The sequence below is a fragment of the Equus przewalskii genome, chromosome 1 (assembly GCF_037783145.1).
Source record: "Equus przewalskii isolate Varuska chromosome 1, EquPr2, whole genome shotgun sequence".
Taxonomy (NCBI): Eukaryota; Metazoa; Chordata; class Mammalia; order Perissodactyla; family Equidae; genus Equus; species Equus przewalskii.
In genome coordinates, this window is record NC_091831.1 from 126,094,468 (window position 1) to 126,115,957 (window position 21,490).

At 54.2% G+C, this 21,490-nt stretch overlaps 1 protein-coding gene across 2 annotated transcripts in view; it reads right to left on the minus strand.

Annotated features, from left to right (window-relative positions):
* Positions 1–501: 501 nt before the first annotated feature.
* SMAD6 (SMAD family member 6) overlaps positions 502–21,490 on the minus strand; it is a 74,292-nt gene continuing 53,303 nt past the window's right edge. For both annotated transcript variants that reach the window (XM_070623019.1, XM_070623014.1), the window contains one exon: positions 502–2,298. In XM_070623019.1, coding sequence (XP_070479120.1) covers positions 1,757–2,298 — 542 coding nt within the window. In that variant the 3' untranslated portion in view covers positions 502–1,756. The remainder of the gene's footprint in view (positions 2,299–21,490) is intronic.

Here is a 21,490-nt window from a genome sequence, read left to right on the forward strand (position 1 = left end):
AGGGGTGGGGAAAGAGTCCACTGGCAAAGAACTTCAGGAAACAAGTAAATGGTGTATTTCTTGGAGGATGTGGTGGCCATAATCCCCACCTCCTTGGCATCCATTCTTGTGTGGTCCCTCCCACATCAAAGCACGAATGGTTTGTGTGATCAATACAGCAAAAGTGATGGCACGTCACTTCCAAGATAAGGTTACAAAAGATGGCAGCTTCCCCTTCGTCTCTCTTTTGGATCAGTTGCTCTGGGGCAAGCCACGCCATGAGCAGGCCGGTGACGAGGCCTACGTGATGAGGAACTGAGGCCTCCAGCCAACAGCCACGTGAGCTGGGAAGTGAGGCCTCCAGCCCCAATGAAGCCTCGGATGACTTGCGGCCCCGGCCGACAGCTTGACGGCAGCCTCATGAGACCCAGAACCAGAACCACCCAGCTAAGCTGCCCCTGCATTCCTGAACGCAGAAACTGAAACTGTGTGAGATAATGAATGTTAGCTGTTTCAAGCTGCTAAGTTTCAAGATAATTTATTATGGAGCAATAGATAATACACAGGACTTCTCAGAGCATTTAATATGCTAATCTAAATCTCCAAGAAAGATAGACAATGTAACGTTCCCCTTAGTTATTTGGCCAAGGAGGCCTTCTTTTTTGAGTTTTCTCAAGCGAGAAAACGGATTTAATATGGCTCTGGTCCTACAATTAGATGTAACTTCTAACCTTGATCCGGCTCATGAGCTAGTCATTTATCGTTCCAGGACTCAATTTTTCCCTTTTACAGAGTAGAAAGCCACTTGCCTTTGCATAAATCATGGACAAGCCCCAGATGGGCAGGTTCTGAGCTATCTGGTGAAGGGGGTAGGAGGGTAGCTTGTCTCCATCCTAACAGGAGCTTCACCCTGGGGCTCAGTTGGGTTCTACAAGGTCATCTTTCCTTCTCGGTCTTTCTTCCTCAGGCCATCTCCCCAAAGTAGTGAGAAGGAGTGTCTTCTTTGAGCTGGTGTGTAGCTCAGAGCCTGGAGGGGCTGACCTGAGCCTTCACCACCCGGGAGCCCGTCCGGGCCGGAGCATGCGCCTCCCCCCTCAGACGGGAGCGCTTCCCCAGGACGCATGGCCTCCTCTTCCATCCTGCGGACACACCACAGGCGAGGGCAGGAAGCAAGAACAGAACCTTCTCCGGCCTTAAGAGTAAACGGATCTCCTTCCTCCCATTTCAATTTATTCCCTCCCCTCTTTATCCCACAGAAGATTAAAATCAAGTTTCAGGATGCCTGATGGATCAGAAACCCACAAGCCCTGCGTGTCCCTCTTTGTTAAAAAGAAGACAGTTTAAAAAAAAAAAACTATAATGCGAATACTTTATTATCAATGGGTGGCTGGGATTAGCTTTTCATCTGGGCATTAATATTTCAAAAACCATACACCAAACCCAGGCTTTTCCACCTAGCTCTGCTGTATCATTTTCTTAAAAAAAAAAAAAAAATAACGAAGAGGAAGGAGGAAAAGAAGGAAAATATATCTGTATTGAAAGAATTATAAGCCAAAGTGCGTCTTTCTTGTTTTGTCCATATACACACATTGCACCATACATAAATAATTACATTGTAAAAATGACTCCATAATTACAAGTATAATATATATTTCCATATAATATATAAAACTTTATATTAAATCTAGGTAGATGATATCTGGGGGGTTCGTCCAGGGGGCTGTGTCTCTGGGCACCGGCCCCTCGGCGGGGCAGGCGCGGGCTGCCCGGGCGGCCGCTATCTGTGGTTGTTGAGGAGGACCTCGAGCCAGCAGGGGCAGGAGGTGATGAATTGCCGGGAGTAGCAGGGCCCCCAGCCCTTGGCGAAGCTGATGCGCACGCTGTTGGGGTCATAGGGGCCGTCGGCGGCGTCGGGCTCGGGCCCGTGCTGGAGCAGGCCGGAGCGCTCGAAGTCGAACACCTTGATGGAGTAGCCGGGGGGCACCTTGCGCACGACGAGGGCGCGGCCGCCGGGTGCGTCCAGCGTCGGGGAGTTGACGAAGATGGGGTGCTCGCCGCGGTTGTAGGCCCACACGCCGTCGGGCTCCTTGCTGAGCAGGATACCGAAGCCGATCTTGCTGCGCGTGCGCCGCACCGACTCGCTGCGCTGCTCCAGGTTGAGCTGGCCCAGGCAGAAGCCACTGCCCTGAGGTAGGTCGTAGAAGATGCTGACGGCCTGGTCGTACACCGCGTAGAGGCGGCCCACACGTGTCCGGTGCTCCCAGTAGGCCACGCTACACCAGTGGCTCGGCTTGGTGGCATCCGGAGACATGCTGGCGTCTGTGGGGCAAGCACAGGGCACCGGGATGTTATTCGGGGTGGGGAAGCAGGTGGCAGAGGGGAGCCGAGGTGGCACTGCGGCCTGGACAATTGGGGTTGGGTGGCGTTTCTAGCATTCAACACACTTGAGAGCACCTACTGCGTACCAGGTTGTCCTCAAGAAATTTAGCACACAGTAGGACATCCCCTTACCACACCACACACAAAGAAGACAAAGGCTATGAATCCGCAGAGAAGGCAAGGCATCTACTGCGTGCTAGGTCCTGTGGGTACACAGACGAACCACACCTGCCTGGCCCCTGCCCATAGCATTTTACAAGCGAGCAGAGAGGAACACCCACACACCCAGAGGAGGGCCTGAACAGGAGCGCCTACAACATCCCGGGGACTGGGCAGGCACTTCTTACTCTACACATGGCCTCGCTGTGTCCTGCAATCACTGTGGGGAGGCCACCTTCTCCTATTTTACAGATGGGGATCCAAGACTTGGCAGACACCAGCAGCGTGCCCAAGGCCACACAGCTAGGGAGGGGCATGGCCAGGGTTTGAACCTGGTCAGTCCAGCCTCAACCTGGACAGAGCGGGACTAAGCTATTATGGGGCATAATTACCACTTGGAGGGGACTCAGGCATAGGAAGGCGGTGGGGGTGGGGTGGGGGGAGGTTGGCTCCAGGGTCTCTCCCAGCCGAAATCGTGGCCTCGAGCATTTATGCCCAGTCTCCCAGGACCTGCCCCTTGAGTTGGCTCTCCCGGCAGGAAGGGCAGGTTTTCACCAGAACTGCAGGCACCTCTTTGACACAGAAGCTGAGGGTCTCTCAGTGCTAAATAGAATCACCCCTCTGGGGCTCCAGAGTTTGCCAGCTCTCGCAGCTGTGTGCTGCTTCTCTCTGGGCCTCAGTTTCCCCACGGACAGCCAAGGGGTGGCCTAGATGATGGCTAGAGTCCCTTCTCACTCCAGCTTGGGGCGTCTCTGTGTGTCTGGATGAATCTAACAATTTTCTGAGACCAGACCTGAGCCCGCACATATCCGGGGCCGGTCTCCAAGGGTAGCCCTATCCTCCCCGCTCTCGTGTGGGACCAGCTGCTCAGATTCCGAAGCCTTTTGACTCTGGTCTTTGCTTTGAGCTCACAGCTCTGAGAAGCAGGTTGGCACCCATGTCTGCCCAGCGAGGTGACATGTCCCCACACAGGCCCCCGGCTGGGGGTTGGCATGGAGGGAGAGGTTCTGCGGGAGGCGTTCTGCGGGAGGCCTGATAAGAACACAGCCAGGCACTTTACAGCTTGGCTTCTCCAGGAGAAACTGAGCAAAGTCCAGCCAAACCTGAGGGAGAAAACACTGCTAACAGTTCCATTCGGGAGCTGGGGTGAGGTCAGCTGTCTGCCTTCAGCCCAGCCCCGCCTAGAAGCCTCAGAGCAGCAGGGTGACGGGCCCCTGACAGCCTCTTAGGCACTGGGAGGCCCGCCTAGCCACCAGGCAGGAAACTGTGTGCCCGAGGGGCCTCCACCTGTAGGCTGCCAGCTCTGCCCTGGCCTTGGGCTGGGCAGGGCCTCAAATGGCATGCCCCTCACCCTCCGCCTGGCATTAAGGTCCCAGCCACAGTTCCCCAAGCCAGCCCCTGAGGACATATCATTTTGCCTCACAGTCTCCATCCAGGTGTCTCATGGTTCCTGCTGATGGTCAGGGGGGTAGAGAAGAGGCCTTGCTCCCTGCCCTCCCTTAGCTAGCAGGCAGAAAGCCAGCTCTAGCCCGTGGGGGGTGACCAAGCTGGCCAGTCCCAGCAGGTAGGCAGTCAGGAAGGCCCCAAACCATTGGCCCTCTCTCCATCCATCCATCTGGCACCAGTCTGAGAGTTCCCAAGATCCAGGAAAGCAGCACCATCCTGGCCTGCCCATGAAACTCCAGCACCAGCCTTCCCACCCAGTAACAGGAGTTCCTTCAGTGCATGAGGCACAGAGAGGTGGGAAAGCAAAGCAGCTGTGCCTGGAGGATGCTGGGCGCCAAGCCACAGGCATCCCTGAGTGCCGTCCATGAGCTGGGTGCCTTTTTCGCCAGAGTCACCTCTATCAGCACCCCATCTCACAGGTGAGGAAACTGAGGCCCCTGGTGGCGCCCCAACTGATAGAGAGGGTACACAGGAGTGAGTGCTGGAGCTGGCATCAGTACCAGGCCACACTCTGGAGGGGAGCTCTTCTCCATGCTCCAGGCAGACTCCTCCCTGACCCCCATGCACTGAGCAAGCCCCTCCCCTTCTCTAAGCCTCAGTTTCCCTCTCTGTAACCACAACTGCTTTTACGGTCTGTGAGTCCTACAGGTGCTTACCCACAGGCCGCTGAGTCACTTCCCACCCCACAAATGAAAGGCCTTCACCCCCCAAGTCCTTGGCCTACAGTCTCACTGGTGAGGGACTCCTGCTGTCCCCTTTTTACAGACCAGGCTCAGAGAGGGCCACCCAGTCATAAAGTGGCAGCTCTGCCCCAGGGTGTAGCCGCTCCACTGTAAAAGCAAAGAAGCAGCTGAACAGTGGGGAGTGTGGGGGGAGGGTACTGGGCTGGGGGGTGGGGCACTTCTTCCCTCCCAGCTCCCAAAAGGCTTTCAATTAAAAGCCAGGTGGGACTTCCTGTCTCCTCCTCTTAGCTCCTCCCACCTCAGCCAAGCCAAATGTCCCTCATCATCTACCCCCACCTCATCAAGACCTGTGTCCCCGGCCTTGCCTCAGTGCCCCAGTGCCCCTCAGGGGGATGGTATCCTGGGCTTAGGGACGAACCCCGTAGAACTGCCCTGGGGCTGGTCTGCCCCAGCCGTCTGGCTCGGGAACAGCGCCTGGGACACCTCCTGCGGCCTCTGGTTGAGCAGCCTGGGTGACACCTCATTGGGCCTGGGCTCCTGGCCAAGCCTTCCAAATTCCAGGAGATGGGCTGCCACCTCTGAGAAGCCCTCTCTGACCTCTCCCTCCTGTGTGCCTCCAGGCTTAAATGCAGCCCCTCTCTTGGCCTGAGCAGGTGTCAGTGCCCCTGGCTGGTCTAGACTCGCAGTTCGGAAGGGGTGGGGTCAGTCCCCTCTGCGTCTGTGCCAAGGCTGCCCGTACCCCTAGGGTGCTCTTGGGACACACTCCAGGCAAGAGGAAGGAAGTCAAATACATCCCAAGCGTCACTGGGCACTCTGCCCTCACCCTCACCCCATGGGAATCCTGCGCAGCAGGTGGGCTTGATGGCGAGGACTTAGGTCTCAGGGCTGATCCCGAGAGCAAGCCAGAGAGGAGCCCATCACCATGCTTGGGGCCTCCCTGTCCACACCCTGCTCTCGGGGCTCCAGAGCTTGAGGGCCCCTCTGACCTCATCTTGTCCAGGGAGCCCCAACACTTTGGGCTTTCACACCAATGCGCTGTTCACCAGAGGGGTTGGGGCGTCACAGGGTTTTCACTAGCTTATTTTGTCATGTATGGACTTCCCAAAAACCCCAAGACCATCTACTATCCCTGGCACAAAACAAAGTGTCATTTGATACTAACAGAATAGGTAGGACCTAAATCAGAAATTTTAGAGCTAATACATTTAGATTATAAGAAATTTTCTTATTTCTTTCACTGTGGACCAATGAAACAATCCTGAGACTGGCCTGGAGGAACCACTGATTGAGTCAAATGTCCTTGTGCCCCAAAGATGGCGCCTGGGGGTATAGGGTGACTCGCCCTGGACACAGGGTAGTGGGTGGCAGAACTGGGACCAGAGCTTGCCACCCCAGAATTCTAATCTACTCCTTATCACATGAGCCGAAAGGTTTCAGCGTGAGACAGATCTAAGCCTCTCATCACCGACTGGATGTGCGGCCGTGGACAAGCCGCTGAATGTCTCCAAGCCTCAGTCTCTCCATCTGTAAAATGGACTTACTCATAACCGAGTGCCTCTCTCACACAGTCTGTCTTTGGGTTTTCTGGAAACTCCAGAAGCAGATCCACTGGGGGCGGAAAGAAGCAGCTGTCTATTTATTGGTCTGAGTGCTGGCCTGACCCTTCAAAGGCCAGGGCTCCTTAGGGGTGTTGGGGGTCATGACCCAGGGTCACCGCCATGGGAGGTTACAAACAGGACAGTGGACAGCAATGCCCTTTGCGAACTGCAGAGCACTTTGCGGATGTTAAGGTTTAGCTCCTAGCCTGGCACCCGAGGTGAAAAAGGTGCTCAGTAAGCAAAGGAATGGAGAAGGAAGCCAGGGATAACTCGACCTCTAGAACCAAGGGCTGCCATTGCTATTCACACACACACTCGTGCATACATGCATTCGGATCTCGCGCAGGGTGTCCGATACAAGCTGACGTGCTCTCTGCGAGTGAGAAGGCAGGCACCCCCAACCCACGTCCCCTCTGCTCTTCCCACTCGCAGAGCCCCACTCCACCCATCGCACCTCTTGTCTGCAGCCTGGGCTGCCACTCAGGGTGCGAGGGGACAGTCCCTTGCAGAAGATCTTTTTCTCCTGTGGCTCCAAGGCTGTGGTCTCGCCATCAGCCTAATTAGGAACCAGCTCCTTAATTGCAAATAAATACAGGGGAGTCAGACCGAGTGAACAACATCAAAGATGACCGCACTCTGACCAAAACTCCGGCTCACGAGCCCCTGCTCGGGGCCTGGCCTAGTTCCCAGCCAGACTCCGGGTCCCGGCTGGGAGGGTTCCGGGCCGAGGAGGAGCGGAGAGGCGCAGTCTGGCACTGTGTCTGGGGTCGATCTGGCAGAGTGGCACCAGGCCAGGGGTCAGGAGTCCTGCAGTCAGGTGTCCTGCCTCCTGGTTCTGATCAGACAGGTCATCTTCCTTCTCCTGGCCTCAGTCTTCGTGTCTGAACAATGAGCTCTGAATTTCCGTGATTTAGTGACCGTTCACAGCAGCTCTGCTCATAATCACCCAGATGTCCGTCCACAAGAGAAGAGATGTGATGGACTGAATGTTTGTGCCCTCCCAAAATTCCTATGTTGAAATCCTAACCCTCAACGTGATAGTACCAGGAGGGTGGGGTCTTTGGGAGGTGATTAGGTCAGGAGCGGGGAGCCCTCATGAGTGGGATTAGTGCCCTTATAAAAGAGACCCCAGAGGGGCCGGCCCAGTGGTGCAGTGGTTAAGTTCCCACATTCTGCTTTGGTGGCCCGGGGTTCGCTGGTTCAGATCCCCGGTGCGGACATGGCACTGCTTGGCATGTCATGCTGTGGCAGGCGTCCCACGTATAAAGTGGAAGAAGATGGGCACGGATGTTTGCTCAGGGCCAGTCTTCCTCAGCAAAAAGAGAAGGATTGGCAGCAGATGCTAGCTCAGGGCTAATCTTCCTCAAATAAATAAATAAATAAATAAATAAATAAATAAATAAATAAAATTTTTAAAAAAGACCCCAGAGAGCTCCCTCACCCCTTCCACACGTGAGGACACAGCGAGAACATGGCCAACTAGAAACCAGGAAATGGAAATGGGCTCTCACTAGACGCCGAATGCGCCAGCACCTCGATCTTGGCCTTCCTCGTCTCCAGAACAGAGAGGAGCATGTGTTGTTTTAGCCACTCAGTCTATGGTATTTTTGTTCTATCAGCCCAGACAGACCAAGATAATGGATAAACAAAAATCAGGTACATCCATACCCTGGAACACGACTCACCAATAAAAAGCAACGAACTGCTGAAACACACACCAGTGAGGGGAACTCTCAAGTGATGGTGCTGATGGAGGCAGCCAGACACAGAAGACATGCTGTTGGTTTCCATTTACATGAACTGCTTGAGCAGACAGACCTAACCTGCGGTGACAGCATTCAGAACAGGGGCTCCCGCTGGGCAGCGGCGACGACCGGGAAGGGGCGTGAGGGGACTCTCTGGGGTGATGGAGGTCATGATTGCTACAGCGGGAACGCAGGTGTACACACTGTCAGCAATCACGACCTGTGCGCGTAAGAGCTGTGCGCGTCACTGTGGGTACGATGCCCTGAAAGAATGAAAATGAAGACAGTGGGGATGTGCTGCCAGGCCAGCTCCTTGGGGCTGTCCTGGAGTGGCCTCAGCAGGGCTCCGCAGTGGCCCAGGGGACAGCCCCTGTGTTTCCAGGCCGGGCAGGGGGCCCAGCCTCCGGGTGGCCCCACATTCCTGCCACCAGAGGGTGGTGGATGCCTGCGGTGGGCAGGAAGAGGCTGGCCCACAATAGGCCCAGTCCCTGGCCTGGAGGAGCCGGCCCCTCCAATGGTTGGCATTCCTTCCTCCCGGCCTCTCTGCCCAGTGGGTGCTGCGAGCCCAACGTGTAATTTTGTGGGGGTGCTGGGGCACCGAGGGGGCCAACTGCAGTCTGGGGAGGCGGGGAGAGCTGAAATCCCAAGAAAAGCCTTTAGCTTCTTCGAATCAGCAGTTTTCTGTCAAAACAAAGGGCAGGAACGTTCCTGTGTGCTCCCCCGTGGGCTGCACGCTCCAAAAGCCTGAGCACACGCGATGCAGCTTGTTTTCCTCGTGACTCCCCCCTTTCCATTTGGCCAAACCGCCTTGGACTTGGTCATCCTGCAGAAGGAACCGGAGATGCACCCAGATTAAAGTCTCTGATCCCTCAGACTCTAAGGGAGCCGCTGGGGGCATTTGCAGGAGGCCGGGCCCTTCTGGTCTCCAGGGGCCTGGCCGGGCCACTTATGCCCCTCTGTGTTCAAAGCCTTTGCTGCCGCTCCACTCCCTCTTGGGCAGGGGAGCCTCCCTGCCTCTCCGGGGGCTGGATGGAAAGAGCCAGTCTAGCCATACCTCAATGAGCACGACCCAGACCCCACCAAGAGCCGGGAAGGGAGACTCGGAGACCCAGAGGCCCAGAGAGGTTAAGTGACTTGCCCAGGGTCACTCAGTAAGTTGGTGGCAGAGCCAGAGAGCAGCCCAGAGCTGGCTTTTCCAATTCCCTTTTCACAGGGCCACGCTGGGCCTCCTGCTCTCCTGGAAAACTCCTTCCTTCTGTCCCCTGTCATGCCTGTGGCTTCAAGTTCCCGTCCAACCGGCAGCTTTTCATCTGCGGCTCCTAGGCCTGGGAGTAATTACGTGGCCCTGCATCTAGTTAACCTAACACCCCTTTAAAAGCCTTGTTTGCCCATTAGATAAGTAGTTTTTGTTATCAAACTTAAGGGGAAAAAAGGAGTTTCCACTTAACCTTCCTTTGTCATTTTAAGCTGCAGAAATGGCTTCGGGTTTTGCAGCAAGTCCAGAGATGCAGCATTAATTAGAGGCTCTTTTTTTTCTTTGTTAAGGGAGGGGGAGACCGGCCCTTTATCCACCGGGCTCCAGGCTCCGGCAGTAAAAGCAGAGAAGGAATGTGCACGGGGCCATGTTAATGGTCAACAGCTTAGAACGAGCCTCTGCTGAATGCTTTCCAAAAGCAGGGCCCAGCTGACAGGAGTTTCCTCTTATTTGCTCCCACCCGCCCCTCCCCACCCCCCACCTCGGCTCCAGCACCTCTGGCTCCTAGAGGAAGCCAGGCTTCCAAGAGGAAGTTCCTAATCGGTTATTACATCACGGGCGGTCTGGCCACAGCCACCGCCTGCGCAGGGTCCACCTCGGGGACTCTTTCGGCCATTGGTCTCCGGGGCCAAGCACTGTGCTTGCTACCACCCTCCAGGCAGTCAACCAGCCACTCTGCTTGGGGGCTTTTCCCCCAAGATGGAGTGAGACGGAAGTGCAAAGGGAGAATGCTAGCAAGGCGGGGAGTGAGGCCAGGAAACGCGCAGTCCATGTGGCCAAAATTCGTGATTTTGCAGATGCAAAAACTGAGGCCCAGAGAGGTAAACTCACTCACCAAGGTCACAGCAGAAATTAGCAACCGGGCCGGGAGCGGTGGGGCGTCTCCTACCACAGGGCTGGATTCAGAGCAGGGGCCCAGGAGCAAAGCTGCCTGCATGTGAATCCCAGCTCTGCCACTCACCAGCTGTGGAATCTTCGGTAAGTGACTGGTGGCACCCCTCCCCCGGGCCTCAGTTTCCTAATCTATAAAATAGGGATGCACTCAGGCTTACTCCACCAGGCTGCTGGGATTAACTTCAAGTGCGTCAACGCCTGGTTCAAAATAAGCACTCCCTAAGTAACAAATATTATTATTTTTACTAATATCATTACCACCATACAGTCTTATCCGTCTATATTATTTGTATACATTATTTAATAGATTGACTCAGCCTGTATCGTTTATAAGGGTATTCATTTCAGGTGATAATACCTGCAAAGATAAGATGTGCCAATGGAGTTGAGAGTCAAGGAGGTCATAATAGTAGCAGCAGTAATAATAATAATAAAATGAACCAGTCATTAATAATAGTAATAACAATATGCCAGCCAACATTTAATGAACCTTTACCAAAAGCCGGGCAGAGTATGAAGCCCTCTGAAAGCACTATCTCGACATTCTGTTGATCCTCTCCATTCTTCCCACTGTGAGAGGAAGGAGCTGAGGCCTGAGAGTCAGGTAACATGTCCACAGTGCTCACCTAGGAAGCCGCAAAGCTGGGATTCGAGTCCACATCTATCCTGGCTTAGAGACAGGGGACTTTGCATCACTCCCGTGGGCATCCCTGTGGGCTGCAAACCCCCAGAGGACTGCCAAGTAATGGCACAGGGACTGCGTTGTAATAATCCAGCCACATCCACTCCCAGCCGGCACGTGGAAGCTCTAAAAAGACTGGACATTCACAGGGGTCCTTGGATGTAGCCATGTGAGGGCCCCTGCCCACCTTCCCGGGAGGGCAGGGGCGTCTCAAATAGCATGCCTTGTAACAGCTATCTGTGGCCCGCTGTGCAGCCCTGCAAACACATACATTTTGGTTTTTAGGTGTAGTTTCTCCCACACACTCCCAGCCCCCTCCCCAACACTGAGCATTTTCTAGAGGCGCTGCGATAACCAAGGGCTGCTAACCCTGGCTAAGTCCTGGAGGCGGGGAGGACGCAATGCTCTCTGCTCTTCATCCCTTCTCCCTTTTGAACGTCCCCATTCTCAGAGGACAGACCCCCCAACCAGGGAGGCCACACAGCAGTGCAGGCCAGGAGGCCCGACTCTGAGCCCACCCTCTCTCTGCCGGCCCTTCGTGCTGCCCATCTGCTCCCTCTGCTCTTTTGGGAAGTCCTCGGAGCACCCCCCCGCACCCCCTGGAGGGTTTGGGAGGGACAGAGGTATATGGACAGTCAGTGGCCACCTGCGGGGCCCTGCAGGAAGCCCTTTCTTTCAGCCCTGGCGCCCTGACCTGACCTGCTTGGCCCCTCATCTCTGGTGGAACAAAGTGGCAGCCTGGGCTGAGGTGGGTAAGGTTTCCATTCTTTTATCTCGTGCAGCATTCAAACAAATCCTGAAAAGATGAACTCATCTGGCAACCCTGACATAAAACAAGCTTTCACTGGGGATCTCACACACAGGCCTGCTCAGCATCTCCTCCAAAGACACTTTCCCTAGGACCTACTGCTCCAGCAGGAGGAGGAAGCTGGGGCCCCGCTTCTATCAGCATCCATCTGGCCTTCCTGCCCGGGGAGCAGGGGCTTTTCTGCCCAGGCCTCAGTGGTCTGTGGTCCAAGCTCCCTTCTTAACAACACTGCAGGCAGCTCCAGCTTCTGAGGGCCACACTGAGGCTGCCATCAGATTGATCTCCTCCCTCAGAGCTGATCGATCTGACTCCGCACCAGAAACACTGGCGTGCCTGCCCACTGGGCCTCCTAAAGGAACCCCAACCATCTAAGCCAGAAAAGACAAGATGCCAAGGAAGCAGGGCAGGGAAAGCACTCAGACCTCTGGCAAGGAAGTGAGTGGGGGGATTCTGGTTCCCTGTGCCCTGGGAGGGAAGGACGGTGGAGAGTGCCTGCGATGGGGGAGACAGCGATCAGCAGTTCCTGCAACAAAAGGCTCTGAACTTTGCTCCCATTCCAAGTCCTTTTGTTTTATCACCAAGTCAGCCTCTGAGTCTGTTTGTTTGTTTTCTTACCCAGAGACCCCCGGGGTGGGAAAGTCTGGCTTTTCATATTGCCCCTGGAGAGATTCTAAAATAACACTATTTGTGCAAGATAATGACGCTGGGGACCTGGGTCCCCAGGAAGGAGGCCCAGTTGTGAGAAGGGAAGGGGCCCCAACTGCTCCCTGCCTGCGGGGCTGCACTGCTGATGGCCCGATTCCTGAATTCACACACAAAACCAACCCCTCCCTGGTTTGGGGGGTTCTTTTCTTAGTCCGCTGTGCGTGGGTTTTCATCTTAGGCTTTAAGTGCCACAGTTTGCTGAGTCCACCCAACTTTGACTTTCCTGTTGAATCTGAGACCACAGAGAACGAAATCAGCCCTTTAGGGGTTCAGATGGGGACAGCCTGGGAGCGTGTCAGAAGTGCAGGGAGGCTGGTGTGCGGCAGACGGCGGTATGCTTCAGGAAAGCCCCTTTCTGGGCACATTCTCGCCCTGCAGACTCCCAGGGCTGGGAGAGTTCGGGGCCCCTCTGTCTTTTTTTTAATATCCCAAATACAATTTGAGTTTTATTAGCAAAGCTCCTGCCTCAGACTTCTACTTGGACCCGATCTGAAGCGATCAAAGCAGAGTGCCTCAACACTGCCCTCACTCAGCCTGTCTCAGCTTCAGGCGCAGGAACCCACACTGGTGCAGACCCATCCCAGGGGCTACCCAGGTGAGCGCCCCCAGCCCCACTCCTCACATCCCTGGCCTCCCTGTCTCCTGCTGTGGGATCCCCTAGCATCCTGTGCCTTGAATACCCCACTCTCTCTTGATCTGGAAGGCTCCCTGAGAATACGGGCAGCAGAGAGGGCTCTGTGACCATGGGCAGGTAGCTACATCTCTGAGTGCCAGGACCAGCCGCATAACTTTTGGGGCCCAGTGCAAAATGAAAATGCAGGGCTCCTTGTTCAAAAATTACTCAGAATTTCAGTGGTGAAAGCAGAGCATTAAAGTGAGTGGCGGCCCCTTCAGAGCACGGGCCCTGAGTGGGGCGTACGACACAGCCACGAAGGCTGCTCTGCTGACTCCTGGCTTCCTCTCCCATAATACCTCACTCAGAGGGTCGAGGGGGTGCGTGAAGCGCCCAGCAAGAGTAACTGGCCCTCGATGAGTATGAGTTCCTCCCCCATTCCCCAGTGTGTGTCAGATGCTTGCTTAACCATCAAGCCCCCATGTCACCTCCCCTGACAAGCCTTCCTCGGTCCCTGGATCGGAACCTCCTCTGTGACACTCTACTTTGTGCTGTCAGCAGGAGGGCATGTGGCTCCACCCCATCCACCTGCGAGCAGGCTGGCCCGGAATTAGGCTGCACTCATCTCTGCCCCTCCTCCCCTGGGACCTGGCACAGTGCCACCAAGGGTGCAATCAACAATGGGGCACTGAATGGAATTTTACCTTTGATTGCTGGGAGGGCAGTGGGGAAATCATCGGGTTTTCCCAGGTTTGAAAAGGTGCAGCAGCTGTTCTGTTCCCATTACACGGATGACACCACTGATGCCCAGAGGCCAGGATGTTGGAGGGGTGGCAGGGGAAGCAGTGTTCCCACTTGCTGATCCTCATGATGCAGCCAATGGAATGCCAGATGAGCTCACTATGTGCAAGGATTGTTTCCGTGGCCCAAAAGAATTTTTTTTTAAAAATCACCGAAAACCTACAGTCATCTCATCTGGTAATGAGGGTGGATTTAGTTTCTCTGGCTGGCTGAGTCCATGAGGGTGAAGGGACCAGGGAGCACGGCTCTGAATGGAAGGGCCAAACGACAGGGTCGGAGGCTGGTTTTCTCATTTGCAAAGCTCTCAGAAAGAAACCCCATCTAACACTGGCCTGCTGTTATTTATCCACGAGACAGCATCACGTAACCTTTGCAAGTCGAATATACCGGCGTTGATTTACACTAAAGATGCACCTTGGGATAAACACCCCCAAATTAAATTCCCAGAGGCGGGGGCATTCAATTTTAAAATAATCCTTGCATTAAACCCCATCCTTGAAAATATCCTTTTATAACACAAAGGTACAGAACCCATGCCTCTTTAGTAAAGGCAGAAACATACATACTGAATTTTCTTAAAGTGAGGGTTGCCTGGACCATTCTTGTATATTTCTGGAACAAACAGGAGTGCTTTATCATAAGCAAAAAGCTAATATTGACTGGAGAGATCATTAAGCCACAATTAAATACTAGTATTTGCTGTAAAGAATGCAGTAACATGAGATTTCAACGTTCCCTGCAAAAATGTTGCAAAATGACCCACCCGTTGGCAGAAGCTCGCCCCTGCAGCCCCGTCTCCTGTTTTCGGCTGTGATACTGTGTGCAGGTGCAGTGACTAACTGCTTGGTGCTGGCCATGCCCAAGCTCTAGCTGCCTGGAAAGGGATGGCTTGTCTGATCTGGGGCAGGAGGTGCAGAGAAGAGAGGGAGCCAGTCAGTCTGTCCATCCCATCAGGTTGGCAGGTGGACACAGCCCCACAGACCTGGGCCCCATGCCTCAACTCCAAGTCCAAGACTGGTTTCCAAAGCAGGAGGAGGCCACGCTTGGTTCCCATAGCCCCTGTAGCCCAAGCCAAGAAAGTGGCTCCATCCCCATCAGTGGTGATGGTGGGATGCTGTTTTCAACTGTGGAAGGTTTTCCAATTCGCCAGCCCATTCGTAAATGATCCAATTTTAGGTTATGGAATCTAAAACTCAAGAGAGCTTGGGTGACTGCCCCGCTGTCCACAGGGTTAACGAGGAAGTAGGATCAGGGCTCATCTGTGTCTTCTGAGGCTGGAGGTGCTCCTTCCACTGTCATTGCCTCCCGCCACGCATCTGGGGAAGGTAAGCCGTCACCTCAGTAACAAGTTCATATTTCTCAAAGTAATTCTTTAGCCTGTGTCTGGATACACATGGGCACACGCTGCATGACTCAAGTCAATGCAGCAATAATGCAGGGGCAATGGTCGCACCTGTCAACTGTACTTCTCTTTGCTCTTCTATTCCCAAGGCTAACTTCTCAGCTAAGAGGGGCACATGGCTTTTTCTCCATGATCCCGTTCATAATACTTGATTTCTTCTAGAAAAGACAAGGGACCCAGGGAGACAACTGGGCTGAACCCAACTGAAGGCAATGCCCATGCCTTCTGGAACCATGGGGAAGCCTGAAGGGCTCTTGGGGAAGGGTGTTGAATAATTGTTTCTACCCTAGCAAGCAGCACACACTTGGCATGCACGGGCCCAGCAAACATCAGCAGAAATTTGCTACGTAAAGACCCTGCTTAGAGCTGCTGCAGGTGCCTTGTGCCACTGCCGGGTCGTTACTGAGATCTCATCTCCAGGCATCCCATGGGAATCCAGCTGCTCTGGAGCACCGACTGTCCACACATACCATCTCATTTAACCCAGGGAACAATCCTAAATCCTAGGAGGCAGGTATCTTACAGAGAAGGAAATGGAGGTGCAGGGAGGTTAAGCCCCCTGCCCAAGGACACATAGTCAGTCAGCCAGAATTTGAACCCAGGGTAACCAGACTCCACACCCACTCTTCCTTCCATTCCTCCTTGCAGAGTGAGACCTGGTGGGCGCTCAACTTCTAGGCTACACCTAGTTCCACCAGGTGGTCAGGGCAGTCCCTTTCCCTGCCGTCTCCCACGGGTGTGACTTGTACCTCCCTCCAAGGCTGGCGCCTGCCATGCTGCCCCCCACCCTTTCCCCCTCCCTGCCCCATGGGCACAAATGGCCCTGCAGGCCGCCAGCGTCTGCATTCCTGGAGCACATGCCCAAGTCGGGCCCACTAAGGAGGATCCCGAGTAATTCTGCCCATAAATCAGGGCCATTGTGAATTTCCCTTTTAGCCACAGGCAAAGTCAAACTTTTCCTTCCCCCACCGTAGTTAACCACTCTTTGTTCGCTGTATCTCTCGTGGCTCCGCCTGGCTGGGGGCCAGCTCTCAATTATTAATTAATCTGGGAGGCGCAGGTTGCATTCCTGGCCACCTAACCACTTCCTCCTCCTCCTTGGTGGGGAACTCGCAGGCCAGGCCCTTTTAGTTACAGAGCGTCTCACAACATCCCAGCCCTATCTTGCAGCCATCGCTGCAAGAAAGGACAGCTTAAAACCAGATTTAAAAATAACAGCAGAAAACCCAAACACCCAGAAGTCTCCTTTCCAACTCCATCCCACAGCACCAACCCAAACTCTGTGCTACCATCCTCATAAAACCATGACAGGCCTCGGTGGCTCGTCTGTGAAATGGGGATACGTTCCCCTGACACACAAGGCTGCTGTGTGTGCGTGTGCAGGAAGCGGGTAACTGGTGAGCCCTCTCCTCTGGTAATTCTCACTAGCCAGAAAGGGAGACACCAGGACCGAAAGCTAAGAGGCCACGGATCCAGAGGCCGGGCTGGGGAAGGCGCTGCCTCTAACTTCATCGGCTGGCTTTATCCTCACCAGATGAAGGAAAGGGACAGGCAGCCAGGTCAGTGAGGCCAGGAGAGGCTACAGTTGAGTTGAGGCATCTTCCGCAGTGGTGAGGAAGAGGATGGAAGTGTGAGCTCCTCTTTGTCTGGGCCAAGCCTTTGGGAGGTCTTTGCATGGGTAAGCACTCCAAGAAATTTGTGATCGATGGAACAAGGGGACCAACCTTGCTGTGGAACTTAGCCCCCTGTGGCAGTGACGTTTAACTGTGAATCCGAGCACACTTCTAAGATCAGTGCTGAACCCTTGGGAGAAGCGAGATCTTTACTTCCTAAATGTGATAAAAGTTTTTCCCTCTTTTAAGCTACAAATTAGCATGGGCACCTCATGTCAGCAGTAATGGTTGATGCTAATGCTGGCTGGATGAATGTCAAAAGCCGTTAAGACCAGTGAAGGACAAAAATGAGAGAGGGAACAAATAGAATCATAAACCAGGAAAAACATTTATTGTCGCGGGAAACTGTCATCAAGTGTCCTGTGGTATCTTCCTCCTCCCCCCCCACTCCCCTGGCCCCACAAACACCCCAGAGCATCTCAACCCCTCCCGGAGTGTCCACAGAGCTAGTCCAGCTCCAGCGACTCAACTCCTTAGGGGACAGTCTAGGAAAGATGTTTGAAATCTCATGCTTTATCTATGCCACAACGTCTGCTTTTGATCTGAAAAGACAAATGATTTGTCCCCCAAGTCTTCATATAATATCAACACTCTGGGGAGGAAGGGACACTTTTGGCTTTCCTCACCCTAAATACTGAGGCTTTTGGATAAAGCACACATACTGCCGAGATAAATTACTGTGCACATACTATATAAAGTGCCATTAATTAGGATTCCTAAATCCAGACTTGGTAATAATTCCGAAAGCAGCTGGGTTGAAGTTAAAAAAGAAAAAGTTTTGATAAACAAATGCAAAATATAAATAAGGTTCAGGGGAACTGTTTATCCTACTAGCACTGTATAAACAACCGGCGACCAATTACAAGTCACCCTGATCTGTTCACTAAAGCAGATCGCCCAATGACCTCTACCAGGAAACATCATCCAGTAAGCATCACAGTCTATGCTATTTGAAAATCACAAAACTGGGTTTCTTAGACAGTATCCTTTCCATTCCCCCACCACCCAATCTGCCTGAATTGGTGAGCAGTCCCTGAGTTGTCAGAGTTCCCTTTCTGTGTATCTGGAAAGGAAGCCACTTGGAGGGTTGACCCTCCAGCGCCCCCAGACCCTTCAGCAGTCGCCCAGGAAGGAGTGGTAGCCTTTGGCTCCAGCATGCCAACATGCCACCTGGTTATCTTCATGCCCATCTTAAAGAAGCAGGGCTTCCTAGGGCATTAGGCCAGGGGACCCAGCAAACCAGGGTGTTTCCACGTGAGAGCGGGTGGGGAGGGGCCCCGCCCCGCATGGAAACCCCTCAGGCAGCGACTGCAGGAGGTGAACCAAGGAAGCTTACGCCTCCTGCATGATTTACAAATTAGCCAGGCCTCATGTTTTCTCTTTGGGAGGAAATGGCATTTTCACTCCGGGGGGTCAATGATGTTTTCGGAGGAGCAGGCAAGGTGAGGGGCCCACAGATAAGCCTAGGGAGCATGGGGTGGCAGGAAGAGGCTGCGGGCAAGGAGGCTGGGAAGCTGTCAAGCTGAGAGGGTGTGTTGGTCCTGGCCCGGGAGGGACAGACTGCAAGGCCCCAGAGAGGCAGGCAGCGGGCCAAGCTGGAAATACCGAGGGCTGCTCCAGCTCGAGGAGACGGCCGTGCCAAGTCGGGGAGGCGGCACTGACAGGGGAATGGCAGGTTCCGGCCGGGCGGGTCCCCAAGGCCACCGAGTCAGGAGCAACCGCCTGTGTCTCTGGGCACGTGGGTACTGGAGCCATGCCAGGGAGACCCAGAGCCGCCAGTCTCCCTGGGGTGCCTCTGTCCTGGCGCTACCCCACAGTCTGCCAGCCTAAGGACCCCTGAGGAATGCACAGCCCCTCTGAGTGCCCCTGACCTTGGCTAGGGTGTGAGACCCAGCCTCCAGGCCAGAAGATTGTTCTTCTCCTTCCACCTTCCATCTCCTAGTTCCAGAGGTGACCACTGCCCCTGCAGGGCCTGCTGCTACTGCCCTCACGGGCATTTCAGACATCTTCTGGACCACTAAGATCCTGACAGCACCCACTGGTGATGGGACCAGCCTCAGAGGGGTTCCCAAGGCTAGTAGGGGCCTCTCTGCTGTATCCTTCGGGGAGAAGTGGTCTTGTTGGGCAGGAAAGCCAGGTGTATTGTAGATGCCTTTTCTCTCTCCCCCTACCAACTCCTCTGCACCTCCCTGTAGGGCTTCAGAAATTGCCATCGGTTCAGATCAACAGAAATACTGAAGCTGGGGCTGGCCACATACATGCATCCTGCCACCAGACGGAGAGTCTGACACAGACAAGATGGGTTGCACAGTTGACCCGCAGTTTGATCAGAAGGATCTTCATCCACAGGTTTGAAATCTGAGCATCCACTTGGTTCAGCCCTCTCCCTCCTCATGGCCTTTACAGACTCATTTATAAAGACTTACCAAGAACCACATCCTAGCGGGTCATTCACGCCAGAGTCTGACCATCTCTACCTTCCCAAAGCAACCCCTCCTGACCGCTCCCACCCAGCCCAGAGGGCTGCCCTGCCCAGGCTTCAAACATGTGGAGCTCCACCCTCAAACCCTGAAAGCAAATTCCCTGAGGGGAAAGAGTGGGTAGGATGTTTTCAAGAACCACTCATTGTGGGTTTGGGGTCCAGCCAACATAAGTGCCACTGAGATGCGAGAAGAACATTTGCTTAGGAGACTGGGCTCCTCTCTCACGCTCACTGAACGCCTACTGTGTGCAAGGATGCTCCAACACAGGCTCTCCAGAGGGATTAATAACTCTGTGGTGAGGGAAGTGCTGGAGGCTGAAGTGAGGAGAACATAACGGAGATGTCAAAGGAAATCAGAGAGACTCTTGCTTTTGTAAACATTCTTTCTGGTTAGTTCCAAGTTATTTAGTGGGCTATACACACGTATTTTTTTCCTCAAACCAAAATAGCCCTCCCTAAGACTTCCAGTCTGAGGGACATAAAAGGAATAGCATAAACATTCTTTGCAGCTGGCCTATAGGAGGCGAGCACTGGCCCGGGCCCGTAGCTAACTGCAAGGCTGTATGAACCTCACTCCCTGTGACCCCTGAGGGTCATTTCCCGGCTCCCACTTCAAAATGGACTCTGTCACCTGGAAATCCACCCACCACGCCAGTGGGTCATGTGATTGTCTCAGAGTTGAGGGTGGGGGGCACGCCACTCTTGGACTACTGGAACTCTGAAAATCATAGGGTGCTGTGGGAGATACTGTGTAACAGCAGCATCAAGTTTATTTCAAAGAGAAACTTGGGGGGAGTTAAGGGAACCTAAGGGATTCTTGGGGAATTGCTAAGTGTCAGGGCTAGAGATTATTCAGCCCAACCTCCTCTCTTCACAGAAGAGGAAACTGAGGCTCAGAGAACAGAATCTCTTGCCAGAGGTCAGGCAGCAGGGCCGGGCCTCACAGCTAGGGCTCCTGCCTCTGAGGAATGACTTGGTCCTCAACACCACGGGGCTCAAGGAACAAATAATCCTGATGAGTTCGGCCAACATGAATTATTTTCGCAAAAGGGTCTGTTTGTTTGTTCTTGTGGGTAGCAGGGAGAGAGTCCTTCCTCGCATCGCTGTCGGAACGACTCCCCGCCTCTGCCTGAGAAATGACCCGCCCCGGCTGGCCGGCACCACCACGGACTCTCAGGCAAAGGATGTGCGTTGCAAAAATGGGGCAAAGTTTCCTATTCTGAAGATAACATTGTAAGACACAGGAAGTCTGCGAGCAGGGCCTGCGTTTCCAGAAGGTCTCTGCACACCCATTCGCAGCCACTTCTATTGTACGGGGTTTCTAGAGATTCAAGGCTGGGGGATGGGGAGGGAGGGGTGGGATGGTGCAGCCACAGCCCAGATCAGAGTCCAGACAGGGCTTCCAGTCGCCCAGGCTCACGCCCAGGCTCACGGGGCCTCCAGGCACCGCAGACCCCTCTCCCAGGCCCGCCTTCCTCCACTGAGAGAGAAAAGGGTTAAAAAGCCAGCGTTTCCCCTTCTTTGGGCCTTTGCGTCCAGATTCCCAGGCCCCGCCCCTGGAGATTCTGATTCATGGGTCCTGGGTGGAGCCCAGGAATCTATGTTTTTAACAAGATTTATGAGGCCCCTTTTCTGGCTCTGATATGTCACAATCCCACAAGTGGAGGGTTCAACAGCCTGGCATGGCACTGAGAGAGCCCGCTTCCTCGAGGGAGGAATGACAGGGGCAGGAAGGAGACCAAACCAAATTGACTTCCCAGCAGTAGACAGCCGTGGAGACCGGCAGGGAAGGCGACACTCTGGAGCCACCTCGGATGGCCCTGACTCAGTGCGTCTGGGCGTGTTCGAGGACGGGCCCTCGGGACAGTGTGCACCTCCGCAAGGGAGCTGGAATCAAAGACCTCAGTTCAAATCCCAGCTCTGCTCCTTCCTGGCTGTGTGTGGGGGATGAATGGCCTTAGCCTCTCTGGGCCTGGGTTCCCCACCTATGAGATGGGATCAAGAGCACCCACATCAAAGAATCATTGGATGGGAACTATCAGACGAATAGCTGACATGTCCTACAAGCTCACCAGGTGCCAGGCCCACCTAGTTCCCACAACCACCCTAGGAGGTAGATGTTACCAACTGCCCCATTTTACAGACGAGGAGGAAACTGAGGCCTTCTGACCAATCCAAGGTCACGC